The sequence below is a fragment of the Nerophis ophidion genome, linkage group LG11 (assembly GCF_033978795.1).
Source record: "Nerophis ophidion isolate RoL-2023_Sa linkage group LG11, RoL_Noph_v1.0, whole genome shotgun sequence".
Classification (NCBI taxonomy): Eukaryota; Metazoa; Chordata; class Actinopteri; order Syngnathiformes; family Syngnathidae; genus Nerophis; species Nerophis ophidion.
In genome coordinates, this window is record NC_084621.1 from 22,414,326 (window position 1) to 22,430,047 (window position 15,722).

General features: G+C 45.4%; 1 protein-coding gene across 2 annotated transcripts in view; it reads left to right on the top strand.

The window, feature by feature from the left end:
• Window positions 1-15,722, top strand: part of bbs9 (Bardet-Biedl syndrome 9) — a 327,542-nt gene that overhangs the window by 185,012 nt on the left and 126,808 nt on the right. For both annotated transcript variants that reach the window (XM_061915390.1, XM_061915391.1), the window contains 2 exons: window positions 3,827-4,009; window positions 12,110-12,359. In XM_061915390.1, coding sequence (XP_061771374.1) covers window positions 3,827-4,009; window positions 12,110-12,359 — 433 coding nt within the window. The remainder of the gene's footprint in view (window positions 1-3,826; window positions 4,010-12,109; window positions 12,360-15,722) is intronic.

The following is a 15,722-nucleotide window of genomic DNA, read 5'->3' on the forward strand; positions in this document are numbered from 1 at the left end:
GCCTAAGGGATTTTAAGCTTGATCATGCCATATTTAATTTGAACTTTTTTATTTTTTATTAAATGGTCCTCAGTAGTCACGTACAAATGTGTGTGAATTAAGCAATAGTATTTAAATTTGGTCCCCATAAACCTTATTAACTCTTTTTTCCACAGGGTCCCCAGTAAGTATGATCAGCACATTACTTCATCAATCCAGAGATTTAAAGACGTGTATGAGCTAACTGGGCAGTGAACATTTTACCTCTTTTTTTTTTATAATGCTTCCACAACCTGCAGAAAGGGTGGTCCCCACAAGTCCTGAACGAAAACTTGGTCCCCATTCCGAATTATAACCTGTGTGTGTGTGTGTTTGTGTGTGCGTGCGTGCGTCTGTGTGTGGTTGAACATAATCTAATCCTCATTTAGTCAAAATTGCACAGGAGGGTTTCAGGGATGGCAGGGGACTGGTTTTGGCTGGACCAGCAAGATGGAGCCATGAGACCCACAGTCCTGGTCAAGGTCCACATGTTGGTGTCGGCATCTGAGTGTTGTTGCCGTCTCACTTGAAGGTCCATCAGTCAAACGTCCACTCCGGTGCATTAGTCCCAGATCGGCTTTCCCAATCGGGCGTGTCCCTTCTTGTCATCCTTCATGCCGCTGCTCTCTCCTCTCGTACTGACGGAGGGCTGACCCCCTGCCTTAAGGTCGAAGTTCACCTGCTCGCACAACCTCTGTCAGACGCCAGACTGTGTACTTAAGTCCTACCTACCAGGTCTTAAGTTGCACTTTCTTGTCATTGGTCTTCCAGAAGGACACACCACTTAAGTTGCTGATGTTTAGCTGAATGCTCGCCACCACTTTCTTTCCCCCCTTTTTTTTAAAGGAAAACATCACTTTTTGGGGAATTATTGCAGCTTGTTTACGTGTGTGTGATGTCATGTGCAATACAAGCAGTCCTGCAGCGTGAGATATCATGTGTGACACAGGCAGTCCTGCAGCATGTTTACTTGTGTGTATGTCATGTGCGATGCAAGCAATCATGCAGCATGTTTACTTGTGTGTATGTCATGTGTGATTCAAGCAGTCCTGCAGCGTGTTTACTTGTGTGTGATATCATGTGCGATACAATCAGTCCTGCAGCATGTTTACTTGTGTGTATGTCATGTGCGATGCAAGCAGTCATGCAGCATGTTTACTTGTGTGTATGTCATGTGTGATTCAAGCAGTCCTGCAGCGTGTTTACTTGTATGTGATATCATGTGCAATACAATCAGTCCTGCAGCATGTTTACTTGTGTGTGATAGCATGTGTGATACAAGCAGTCCTGCAGCGTGTTTACATGTGTAATATCATGTCTGATACAGGCAGTCCTGCAGTGTGTTTACTTGTGTGTGATATCATGTGCGATGCATGCAGTCATGCAGCGTGTGACATACAGTATCATGTGCGACACAAGCAGTCCTGCAGTGTGTTTACTTGTGTGTGATGTCATGTGCGATGTAAGCGGTCATGCAGCATGTGACATCCTGTGCGTTACAAGCAGTCTTGCAGTGTGTTTACTTGTGTGGTATATACCATGTGCGATACAAGCAATCCTGCAGTGTTCACTTTTGTGTGATAGCATGTGCGATACAAGCAGTCCTGCCGCCTATTTACTTTTGTGTGATATCATGTGTGATACAAGCAGTCCTGCAGTGTGTTTACTTGTGTGTGATATCATGTGCGATTCAAGCAGGCCTGCAGTGTGTTGACTTGTGTGTTATATCAAATGTGGCACTAACAGTCCTGCAGCGTGTTGACTTGTGTGTGGTATCATCTTTGATACAAGCACTCCTGCAGCGTGTTGACTTGTGTGTGATATAATCTGCGATACAACCTATCATCCAGCGTGTTTACCTGGGTGTGATATTTTGTGCGATACAAGCAGTCCTGCTGCATGTTTACTTGTTTGTGATATAATGTGCAATGCAATCAGTCCTGCAGCGTGGGATATCATGTGCGATACAAGCAGTCCTGCAGCATGTTTACTGGTGTGTATATCATGTGCGAGGCAAGCAGTCCTGCAGTGTGTTGACTTATGTGTGATATCAGATGCGGGACAAACAGTCTTGCAGCGTGTTGACTTGTGTGTGATATAATCTGCGATACAAGCTATCATGCAGCGTGTTTACCTGGGTGTGATATTTTGTGCGATACAAGCAGTCCTGCAGCATGTTTACTTGTATGTGATATAATGTGCAATGCAATCAGTCCTGCAGCGTGTGACATCATGTGCGATACAAGCAGTCCTGCAGCATGTTTACTGGTGTGTATATCATTGTGCGAGGCAAGCAGTCCTGCAGTGTGTTGACTTATGTGTGATATCAGATGCGGTACAAACAGTCTTGCAGCGTGTTGACTTGTGTGTGATATAATCTGCGATACAAGCTATCATGCAGCGTGTTTACCTGGGTGTGATATTTTGTGCGATACAAGCAGTCCTGCAGCATGTTTACTTGTATGTGATATAATGTGCAATGCAATCAGTCCTGCAGCGTGTGATATCATGTGCGATACAAGCAGTCCTGCAGCATGTTTACTGGTGTGTATATCATTGTGCGAGGCAAGCAGTCCTGCAGTGTGTTGACTTATGTGTGATATCAGATGCGGTACAAACAGTCTTGCAGCGTGTTGACTTGTGTGTGATATAATCTGCGATACAAGCTATCATGCAGCGTGTTTACCTGGGTGTGATATTTTGTGCGATACAAGCAGTCCTGCAGCATGTTTACTTGTATGTGATATAATGTGCAATGCAATCAGTCCTGCAGCGTGTGATATCATGTGCGATACAAGCAGTCCTGCAGCATGTTTACTGGTGTGTATATCATTGTGCGAGGCAAGCAGTCCTGCAGTGTGTTGACTTATGTGTGATATCAGATGCGGTACAAACAGTCTTGCAGCCTGTTGACTTGTGTGTGATATCATGTGCGATACAAGCAGTCCTGCAGCGTGTTTACTTGTGTGTGATATATATCACGTGCGACACAAGCAGTCCTGCAGCGTGTTGACTCGTATGTGATATCATGTGCGACACAAACAGTCCTGCAGTGTGTTGACCTATGTGTGATATCAGATGTGGTACAAACAGTCTTGCAGCGTGTTGACTCGTGTGTGATATCATGTGTGATACAAGCAGTCCTGCCGAGTGTTTACGTCCGCACGACTGGACATCCAGTTAACAACTTAATGTGCTCCATTAAGCACACAAGAATAGTTTTTTCTTGTATTTTTGTTATTTCCAAAAGGTAAACATTGTATATGCTGTCCGTTACTAGCAGCCAGCGGTTACACAACAGCTAAGCAGGCAATAGCACACAAGGTAGGCATATGTAATAAGTGACCTTATTGCAGTCAAAAACAGCACATTTGTCAATACAAACAAGTATTAAATAATTATAGCTGTAGTGTTTTGGAAAGAGTCCAGTAACCAACGTGTCCGCATCCTTCAACTAACTTAACGAAGGCTTTAAACCGTTGCCAAACGATCCCTGATCAAAGTAGTCAGACCTCCAGCCATCTTGGCCTCAGGTAGTCCTTGGTCCTGCTGTGGGGACTGGGCAGGAAGTGGTCTTCCACAGGCAGCCTCTTGTTCCAGCCCATGAGGGGGGTGCACGTGTTTACATCTCTGGACTAGTTTGTCGTCGAGCATGAAGCCACAATGTGCAAAAGTATTGGGACGGCTGCAGGAAGCGGAGGGAAAAGCTTGCGTTATTCCCAGAAGACTTGCAAGATTTGCGGGGCGGGGCGTGACAAAGATGGGATCACACAAACCGACTCCTTTCTCTCCTCCTCCGACTGTATAGGTGATGACGTTGGCGGAGGCGGCCGAGGAGAACGGCGCCCTCCTGGAGGAGGCCTTCGTCCGCCTGAGGAGCGCCACCCACCTGCTGGTGCTGCTGCTGTCGCTGTGGGCCGGCCTCACCCCCGACCAGACCGCCATCTTGGAGGCCACGCTGCTCCCGCTGCTGCAGGACACGCCGCAGCTGGTACACACACACTCACACACACACACACACACACACACACACACACACACACACACTGTTGTATTTCTGGCCTTCCTTAGACCTGAGAAAAAAGCCTCCCTCTTTAGGACCAGCCTTTCTAGATATATAAAGATGTGTATTTACAACATTAATAATATATACATACTGTTCACATATAAAAAAGGTGAGATTTTTTGCTTTGTTTAGTTTTTTTTGGTTTGTAATTGGTTTTTAATCTTCATTATTTACTTCAAGTCATTACAGTATGTCTATATACATATACAGTGGGGCAAAAAGTATTTAGTCAGCCACCGATTGTGCAAGTTCTCCCACTTAAAATGATGACAGATGTCTGTGATTTTCATCATAGGTACACTTCAACTGTGAGACAGAATGTGAAAAAAAAATCCAGGAATTCACATTGTAGGAATTTTAAAGAATTTATTTGTAAATTATTGTGGAAAATAAGTATTTGGTCAACCATTCAAAGCTCTCACTGATGCAAGGAGGTTTTGGCTCAAAATCTCACGATACATGGCCCCATTCATTCTTTCCTTAACACGGATCAATCGTCCTGTCCCCTCAGCAGAAAAACAGCCCCAAAGCATGATGTTTCCACCCCCATGCTTCACATTAGGTATGGTGTTCTTGGGATGCAACTCAGTATTCTTCTTCCTCCAAACACGACGAGTTGAGTTTATACCAAAAAGTTGTATTTTGGTTTCATCTGACCACATGACATTCTCCCAATCCTCTGCTGTATCATCCATGTATCCATTTTGGTATAAACTCAACTCGCTGTGTTTGGAGGAAGAAGAATACTGAGTTGCATCCCAAGAACACCATACCTACTGTGAAGCATGGGGGTGGAAACATCATGCTTTGGGGCTGTTTTTCGGCTAAGGAGACAAGACAATTGATCCGTGTTAAGGAAAGAATGAATGGGGTTACAATAATGTGTATACATTATTGTAGGCCAAACCCAAAACCAGTGAAGTCGGCACGTTGTGTAAATGGTAAATAAATAGAATTTATAGAATTTAACGGCCGCAACACATTGCAAAAAAGTTGTCACAGGGGCATTTTTACTAGTGTGTTACATGGCCTTTCCTTTTAACAACACTCAGTAAATAAACGTTTGGGAACTGAGGAGACACATTTTTTTGAAGCTTTTCAGATGGAATTATTTCCAATGGGAGCCTGCAGGCCAGTCTAGTACCTGCACTCTTTTACTATGACTTGGCATCGTCCTGCTGAAATAAGCAGGGGCGTCCATGGATGGCAACATATGTTGCTCCAAAACCTGTATGTATCCATCCATTTTCTACCGTTTATTCCCTTTTGGGATTGCGGGGGGCGCTGGCACCTATCTCAGCTACAATCGGGCTGGAAGGCGGTGTACACCCTGGACAAGTCGCCACCTCATCGCAGGGCCAACACAGATAGACAGACAACATTCACACTCAAATTCACACACTAGGGCCAATTTAGTGTTGCCTATCAACCTATCCCCAGGTGCATGTCTTTAGAACCTGTATGTAACTTTCAGCATTAAAGGCCTACTGAAACCCACTATTACCGACCACGCAGTCTGATAGTTTATATATCAATGATGAAATATTAACATTGCAACACATGCCAATACGGCCAATTTCGTTTACTAAATTGCAATTTTAAATTTCCCGCGAAGTTTCTTGTTGAAAACGTCGCGGTGATTTCTTGTTTAAAATTTGCGGAGGTGAAACTTTACTGTGGATCAGAGCGGTCAAGCGAACATGGATACCGACCACTTGTCAACCGGCAGGTTTCGGTGAGGAAATTGTAGTAAAAAGTCGCCTCTTACCGGAGATCTGTGGAGTTTGCGCCGTCCTTGTATCTGCTGTCGACTTCCCTCAGACACTGGCCTCAAGACACCCGTGGACACACCCCTCCGACTATCAGGTACTATATAATCTCACTAAAACACTAGCAACACAATAGGCAGATAAGGGATTTTCCAGAATTATCCTAATAAATGTGTCTAAAAACATCTGAATCCGTCCCAATGCAATCGCCTTTTTTTTTTAAACTTTATTTTTTTTATTTTATTTTTTTCTAGTCCTTCGCTATCAATATCATCATCCACAAATCTTTCATTCTCGCTCAAATTAATGGGGAAATTGTCGTTTTCTCGGTCCGAATAGCTCTTGCTGCTGGAGGCTCCCATTATAAACGATGTGAGGACGTAAGAAGCCCTCACCCCTGTGACGTCATCGTCTGCGACTTCCGGTACAGGCAAGGCTTTTTTATCAGCACCAAAAGTTGCGAACTTTATTGTCGATGTTCTCTACTAAATCCTTTCAGCAAAAATATGGCAATATCGCGAAATTATCAAGTATGACACATAGAATGGACCTGCTATCCCCGTTTAAATAAGAAAATCTCATTTCAGTAGGCCTTTAAATTGAACTTAAATGAGTTATTCCAACAGAAATCAAAAGTTTTTTCAGTAAGCCTTTAATAGTGCCTTGACAGATCTGTAAGTTACCCATGCTATGGGAACTAATACACCCCCATAGTATCACACATGCTGCCTTTTACACTTTGCACCTAGAACATTCTGGATGATTATTGTCCACTTCGGTCCAGAGGACACGACGTCCACAGTTTCCAAAAACTATTTGAGATGTGGACTCGACAACTGTCAACATGGAAGAAAAAAAAGTGTAAATAAGAAAGAAAACGAAAATGAACTGGACAATTATATCACATGAATACAAAAAATATCCATCCATCCATCCATCCATTTTCTTCCGCTTATCCGAGGTCGGGTCGCGGGGGCAACAGCCTAAGCAGGGAAACCCAGACTTCCCTTTCCCCAGCAACTTCGTCCAGCTCTTCCCGGGGGATCCCGAGGCGTTCCCAGGCCAGCCGGGAGACATAGTCTTCCCAGCGTGTCCTGGGTCTTCCCCGTGGCCTCCTACCGGTTGGATGTGCCCTAAACACTTCCCTAGGGAGGCGTTCGGGTGGCATCCTGACCAGATGCCCGAACCACCTCATCTGGCTCCTCTCCATGTGAAGGAGCAGCGGCTTTACTTTGAGTTCCTCCCGGATGACAGAGCTTCTCACCCTATCTCTAAGGGAGAGCCCCGCCACACGGCGGAGGAAACTCATTTCGGCCGCTTGTACCCGTGATCTTATCCTTTCGGTCATGACCCAAAGCTCATGACCATAGGTGAGGATGGGAACGTAGATCGACCGGTAAATTGAGAGCTTTGCCTTCCGGCTCAGCTCCTTCTTCACCACAACGGATCGGTACAACGTCCGCATTACTGAAGACGCCGCACCGATCCACCTGTCGATCTCACGATCCACTCTTCCCTCACTCGTGAACAAGACTCCTAGGTACTTGAACTCCTCCACTTGGGGCAGGGTCTCCTCCCCAACCCGGAGAAGGCATTCCACCCTTTTCCGGGCGAGAACCATGGACTCGGACTTGGAGGTGCTGATTCTCATTCCGGCCGCTTCACACTTGGCTGCAAACCGATCCAGTGAGAGCTGAAGATCCCGGTCAGATGAAGCCATCAGGACCACATCATCTGCAAAAAGCAGAGACCTAATCCTGCGGTCACCAAACCGGAACCCCTCAACGCCTTGACTGCGCCTAGAAATTCTGTCCATAAAAGTTATGAACAGAATCGGTGACAAAGGACAGCCTTGGCGGAGTCCAACCCTCACTGGAAATGTGTTCGACTTACTGCCGGCAATGCGGACCAATCTCTGGCACTGATCGTACAGGGAGCGGACCGCCACAATAAGACAGTCCGATACCCCATACTCTCTGAGCACTCCCCACAGGACTTCCCGAGGGACACGGTTGAATGCCTTCTCCAAGTCCACAAAACACATGTAGACTGGTTGGGCAAACTCCCATGCACTCTCAAGAACCCTGCCGAGAGTATAGAGCTGGTCCACAGTTCCACGACCAGGACGAAAACCACACTGTTCCTCCTGAATCCGAGGTTCGACTGTCCGGCATAGCTTCCTTCTCCAGTACACCTGAATAAACCTTACCGGGAAGGCTGAGGAGTGTGATCCCACGATAGTTGGAACACACCCTCCGGTCCCCCTTCTTAAAGAGAGGAACCACCACCCCGGTCTGCCAATCCAGAGGTACCGCCCCCGATGTCCACGCGATGCTGCAGAGTCTTGTCAACCAAGACAGCCCCACAGCATCCAGAGCCTTAAGGAACTCCGGGCGGATCTCGTCCACCCCCGGGGCCTTGCCACCGAGGAGCTTTTTAACTACCTCAGCGACCTCAGCCCCAGAAATAGGAGAGTCCACCACAGATTCCCCAGGCACTGCTTCCTCATAGGAAGACGTGTTGGTGGGATTGAGGAGGTCTTCGAAGTATTCCTTCCACCTATCCACAACATCCGCAGTTGAGGTCAGCAGAACACCATCCGCACCATACACGGTGTTGATAGTGCACTGCTTCCCCTTCCTGAGGCGGCGGACGGTGGTCCAGAATCGCTTTGAAGCCGTCCGGAAGTCGTTTTCCATGGCGACCACTGAAGCCGCACACCGCTTGGCCTTTCGGTACCTGTCCACTGCCTCCGGAGTCCTATGAGCCAAAAGGACCCGATAGGACTCCTTCTTCAGCTTGACGGCATCCCTCACCGCTGGTGTCCACCAAGGGGTTTTAGGATTGCCGCCCCGACAGGCACCAACTACCTTGGGGCCACAGCTCCTATCAGCCGCCTCGACAATAGAGGTGCGGAACATGGTCCACTCAGACTCAATGTCCAGCACCTCCCTCGTGACATGTTCGAAGTTCTTCCGGAGGTGGGAATTGAAACCTTCTCTCACAGGAGACTCTGCCAGACGTTCCCAGCAGACCCTCACAATGCGTTTGGGCCTGCCAGGTCGGTCCGGCATCCTCCCCCACCATCGCAGCCAACTCACCACCAGGTGGTGATCGGTAGAAAGCTCTGCCCCTCTCTTCACCCGAGTGTCCAAAACATAAGGCCGCAAATCTGATGACACAACTACAAAGTCGATCATGGAACTGCGGCCTAGGGTGTTCTTGTGCCAGGTGCACATATGGACACCCTTATGTTTGAACATGGTGTTTGCAATGGACAAATTGTGACGAGCACAAAATTCCAATAACAAAACAGCACTCGGGTTCAGATCCGGGCGGCCATTCTTCCCAATCACGCCTCTCCAGGTTTCACTGTCGTTGCCAACATGAGCGTTGAAATCCCCCAGTAGGACAAGGGAATCACCCGGGGGAGCACTTTCCAGTACTCCCTCGAGTGCACCCAAAAAGGGTGGGTACTCTGAACTGCTGTTTGGTGCGTAAGCACAAACAACAGTCAGGACCCGTCCCCCCAACCGAAGGCGGAGGGAGGCTACCCTTTCGTCCACTGGGTTGAACTCCAACGTGCAGGCTTTAAGCCGGGGGGCAACCAGAATTGCCACCCCAGCCCGTCGCCTCTCACTGTCGGCAACGCCAGAGTGGAAGAGGGTCCAGTCCCTCTCGAGAGAAGTGGTTCCAGAGCCCTTGCTGTGCGTCGAAGTGAGTCCGACTATATCCAGCCGGAACTTCTCCACTTCGCGCACTAGCTCAGGCTCTTTCCCCCCCAGTGAGGTGACGTTCCACGTCCCAAGAGCTAGCTTCTGTAGCCGAGGATCGGACCGCCAAGTGCCCTGCCTTCGGCTGCCGCCCAGCTCACATTGCACCCGACCTCTATGGCCCCTGCTATGGGGGGTGAGCCCATTGGAGGGGTGACCCACGTTGCCTCTTCGGGCTGTGCCCGGCCAGGCCCCATGGGAACAGTCCCGGCCACCAGGCGCTCGCCATCGTGCCCCACCTCCGGGCCTGGCTCCAGAGGGGTGCCCCGGTGACCCGCGTCCGGGCGAGGGAAATCTGGGTCCATGTTTTATCTTCTTCATAGAGGTCTTCGAGCTGCTCTTTGTCTAATCCCTCACCTAGAACCTGTTTGCCTTGGGAGACCCTACCAGGGGGCATAAAGCCCCCGGACAACATAGCTCCTAGGATCATTGGGACACGCAAACTCCTCTACCACGATAAGGTGGCAGCTCAGAGAGGAAAAATATGTGGGGGACATTTTAATATTTGTTTTAAAAAAAGGAAACAAAAAGGTTACAAAGAGACTTTACATTTTAAAACTTAGTGTCGTAACTCATCCTTCATTTTCTTCTTCTTCCTTTTTCTTCTTCTTCATCTTATTTTTCTTATTCTCCTTCTCCTTCTGGCTCTTCTTACTTCTTCTTTTGCCTTTCCCCCTTCTTCTACTTTTCCTTCTTCTTTTTCTTCTCCACCTTTTTTCTTCTTCTTTTTCATCTCTTTCTTCTTCTCATCCTCCTCATTTTTCTTTTTCTCCTTCTTTTACTCCTTTTTTCTCCTTTTTTTCCTTTCTTCTTCCTTTTCATTTGTGTTATTTCTACTACTCCTGATTCTTCTTCTTTTTTCTTTTGTTTCCTTCTTCTTCTTCCTTCTTTTTCTCCTCTTGTATTTTTTTGTTTCGTTCTTCTCCTTCTCTTCTTCTCTCTTCCTTTTTCCTTCTTCTACTTATTCTTGTTTTTCTACATCATTTTCCTTATTTCGTTCTACCGCCTCCTTTCCTACCTCCTTCTTCTTTTTACTTATTTTTGTTCCTCCTCTTCTTTTTCCTCTTCTTCTTGATCTTTCTTCTTGTTTTTCTTGTTCTTCTTACTTCTCATTTTTCCCTTTCCTTCTTCTTCTTACGTCTCCTTCCTTCTGTTTTTCTTTCCTCCTTCTCCTTTTTTCTTCGTCTTCTTTTTCTTTCTTCTTGTTCTTCTTACTTCTCCTTTTTTCCTTTCCTTCTTCTTCTCCTCCTTCTTCATCTCTTTTTTCTCTTACTTCTGTTTGTTCTTCTTCTCCTTCTTTGTCTTTTTTCTCCTTTCTATTTCCTTCTCATTTTTGTTTATTTATACTACTACTCATTCTTCTTCTGTTTTCTTTTGTTTCCTTCTCCTTCTTCTTCCTTCTTTTTCTCCTTTTTTGGATTGTTTCTTTCTTTCTTCTCCTCCTCTTCTTCCTTCTTCCCTTTTTCTTCTTTTTCTTCTTCATTTTCCCTTATTTCGTTCTGTCTCCTTCCTTCCTTCCTTCCTCCTCCTTCTTTTTATTTATGTTTCTTCTTCTTGCTGTTTCTCCTTGTTTTTCTTGTTCTTCTTACTTCTCCTTTTTTCCTTTCCTTCTTCTTCGTACTTCTCCTTTCTTTCTTTTTTTCCTTTCCTCCTCCTTCTCCTTCTTTTCCTTCTTCTTTTCCTCCTCTTTCTTTTTTCTTCTCTTCTCCTCTTCTTCTTTCTCCTTTCTTCTTCCTTCTCATTTTTGTTGTCTTTTCTACCACTCCTCCATCTTTATTTTATTTTGTTTCATTCTCTTTCCTTTTTCTTCTTAATTTTTCTCCTTTCGTCTTCCTTCTCATTTTTTTTGTTTTTTCTACCACTCCGCCACCTTTATTATATTTTGTATCCTTCTCCTTCCTTCTTTTTCTCCTTTTTTCCTATTTGTTCTTGTTCATCTTCTTCTCCACCTCCTCTTCCTCTTTTTTCTTCCTTGGTTGGTCTTTTTCTTTTTTTTTCCTCTTCTGTGACGATCTGTCACTTCACCGCCGGTGGTGGTTCCTTATTTGGTGTTTGTTTCCTATTGGCGCTCATATTTTTGTTCCCCTTCCTGCCTGTCTCCCTGAACCTGGCTGCAGTTGCCAATCAGGCGGCTATTTACACTTGCCTTGATGATGTTTAGGACCTCCGCATGCATGACAGCTTCTCCCTATTTTGTGAGACTCTTACCTGCACCTCACGTTCCTGCTTCCTGCATCTTGGGGTCACAACTACAGCAGCCATTGAAAGTTCTTGACATCTTCTTTCTTTTACCTTCATCCTTCTTCTTCTTCATGGCATTCTTCTCTGTCATCACGTGCTGGTCAGTCAGTGTGTCATGTTGGTTGCAGCCATGATTAGCGGTCATTAGCGGAGGTTGGGGCCAATCAGACTGTCAACACGTTCTCCTTCGCAAGTAGGATGTCATGCATGTCTTGAAGAATCCCCCCAATGTCTTCCCGCAGGGCTGGGAGGAGAGCTGCGACGCCGCCGTCTCCCACCTCCTGAGGACGTGTCTGTCCCGCAGTCCCAAGGACCAGGCCACGTCCCTGGCCCAGACGGGCGGCCCCGCACTGGGTCTGCCGCGCGACACGTCCCGCCTGAAAAAGCACGTCACGCTGCTGTGCGAGCGCATCGTCAAAGGAGGGCGCCTGACGCTCGCCTCCGAGGCCAACGTCCAGGTGCCGGCGCAGGTCCAGAGCCTGGCTGCCCCCGGTGAGTGTGAAAGAACTCTGTGTGTTTATCTCACATTAAAACAGGAAGATATCCATCAAAGATCAAACAATACACGTCTGGGTGGCAGCTGGAGCCTACCTTGGTTAAATTATACCCTGGACTCATCAGTCAAATAATCATTGCCAAACTAGGTGTTCATAGATATCACTTCAACATTCCCACACACTAAATACACAATCCTTACGTAAGACAAGAACACACCTTTTCTTTTTTTTACGCATTCTAAATCATAAACTAGAGAATTCCCGCGGAAAATTTTGACTGGCCTGCTATCTGTAAGATGGGGCCGAGTGTCTGAATCCGTGAGTTTTTGGTGTAACTGTACAAAATGAGCCACGGAGCTAGCCTAAAACAGTAGCATGTTTACATAAAAATGCTAATACTTAGCATTGTCAGGTTCAAACACTGATGACATTTATTAAACAGACCAGAAGCAAGGAATCATGCAGAGACAGTTACATTTTGCTCAATTGAGGAGAGACCTTATATGGGCTGTACTCTAGTTACAGATCCGAATTAATCAGAATCAGAATCAGACATACTTTATTAATCCCTGAGAAGAAATTAAAATTTTCAGCACAATCCCATTCAAGATCGGACAAACATTACAGGAAGACAGAACAGGATTGCTGACGGGTCTGCCTATTTTTTAGGTGCCCCTTACAAAAAAGGTGAGATACAGGTAAACAAGTGGGGGTGAATGGGAGAAAAAAATAAAAGATTAAATTAAAATGAAATTAAAAAAATCAGTCTAAGCCTGGGCCCCTTAAGTGGGGGGCCAGACTTACACATCCCTCTTACATGTGTGTAAGAGGGAAACATCAAAAAACACAAAGGACATGAAAGACATTAAAGTAGTGGAGCTGATGCAAACAGCCACTTCTACATAAAGCTATGAATAAAAAGGAAAATAAAAATATACACTGTGGTGGCGTCTGCGGTCTTCCACACCTGCTGGGGTGGAAAGAGCATGGCCAGAGACAGGAGCAAACCCAACAAAGCATCCAAGAGAGCCAACTCCACTCTCGATCGCCAACCAACCATCAAGCAAGTGTCCAGTCCGCATGGATGAGCCAGGATACGTCCAAAAAGACTGAGGTGTCCGATACCTGCTCATTCAGCCAAGACACTGTGAAGTTTGTCCGTCCCGGCGCTCAGTGCCAGCTCTGCAGCCCTGTCTAAAGTCTAGCCCACGCGCTTCCTCTATTTATTTGGGAGGTCCCTGGTTACATCACTGAAGCTGTCGCTGAGGGAAGGGGGTAATCTCGACAGCCCCAGTTAGACACAATATATGACTATTAACGAAATGCAAATGTGTTGATACTCGTGATATGGCCTCGTCTCTGCTCTGTCTGCGTTACGGTACTCGATGTTCGGCCTTGGCAGTCAGCAGGCCGATTCCGGAAACAAACACTGATACGAGACCGGCTTGCAATCTTTTGGATTGCCAGCTTTGCGCATACAAAGAAAAATAGGGACGGCGTGGCGCAGTGGCAGAGTGGCCGTGCGCAACCCCGAGGGTCACTGGTTCAAATCCCACCTAGGAACAACCTCGTCATGTCTGTTGTGTCCTGAGCAAGACACTTCACCCTTGCTCCTGATGGGTGCTGGTTGGCGCCTTGCATGGCAGCTCCCTCCATCAGTGTGTAAATGTGTGTGTGAATGGGTAAATGTGGAAGTAGTGTCAAAGCGCTTTGAGTACCTTGAAGGTAGAAAAGCGCTATACAGGTACAACCCAAAAAAAAAAAATACCACTTCAGCACAATTGATAATAACTATAGCAACGGCCCTTAAGCATAGGAGTTATGTGATAATATATACATAATTATTCTTACAAGCAGGTGTGCTAACGATAGCACGATAACAGCATGTTTCATATACCAAGTTTTATGACTCAAAGGTGTATGGCTGCGGAAATAGAAAAACAAGTGTAAAATTAAATGAAAAAGGTTAGCAAGCGTAAGTTACCTTGCTAGCATGCTAACAGGTGAAAATGTCACATACCAAGTTAACATGACTCTGGTGTAAACGGTTGCAAAACTACCGCAAAAAATTAGCATGTTAGCAAGCAAAGGTTCAAATCGACCATAATCCTCACGAAAGGTTAAAAAAAAGTGCCGCAAACTAGCATCTCTTCCTGGCTTTCTCACCATCTGGACGTCTAAGTTGACCAATTTGTTGGCGAATGTCCGTGATTAGTAATCTAGAATTAACTTTCACCAACTCAGAGGCGATGCAGCAGCTCAATATGTCGATATGGCAGCATAAGCTCGTTTGTGTTCTGTAATCATTGCGCCTTATAGCTCTTATAATAACAATATTAATACTAATATTTGGTTAATATTCAGGTCACAAGATATAAATGGAGGAGCTTCCATTGACTCCGTCGTTAGCCACCTCCTGCTTGCCATATTTTACGACTTAGAATGCACAAAAAAAGAAAAACCTGTGTGTTCTTGTCTTTTGCAGGTATTGCGAATGACAGACTAAAGTCCAACATTGCTTGTGGATGCCAACGTTGGCAATATGCCTGTTTATATGAAAATATTCTCTTTATTTACCCAACTCCTGCCTGCCTTAATCCCTCCACTTTTACTCTCCTACCTGCACATGCAGTGTGTCTGTTTACATTTGTGTTTGCTTGTCAGCCTGCGCGCCTCTGCACCGCCGCCTGCGGTCACACAAACACACACACACACACACACACACACACACACACTTGTATTTCTGACGTTCTTGAGACCTGAGAAAAATGCCTCCCTCTTTAGGACCAGCCTTTCTAGATATATAAAGATGTGTATTTACAACATTAATAATATATACATACTATGCACATATAAAAAACGATTGTTGTGAAAAATGAGTTGGAATTTTACAAGAAAAAGGTCACAATTGCACAAGATAAACTTGGAATTTTTGGCAGTATTATAATAAAAGTCGTCATTTTACGCCACGCAAACCAAAATATTACAAGAAAAACTGAACATTTGTGCAAAAATTGTGATAAAAGATGGAATTTTATTCAATAACAGTCGCAATTTTACAAGAAAACCTTTAACATTTTGGCAAATTTTATGAAAAGAGTCGTCATTTTACTCGACAAAAGTCACAATTTTAGAAGAAAACTTTGAAATGTTGGCAATATTATATAATAATCTGAATTTTACTTGGCAAAATGATGACAAAAGTCATCATTGTACTCAAAAAATGTCACTATTGTACAAGAACAATAAAAAAAATTGGCAATATTGCAATAAAAGTCTGAATTTTATACAAGTGTCACCGTTTTTCATTAAAAAGTCATCATTTTCCATATAAAAGTAATAATTGTATGAGAAAATA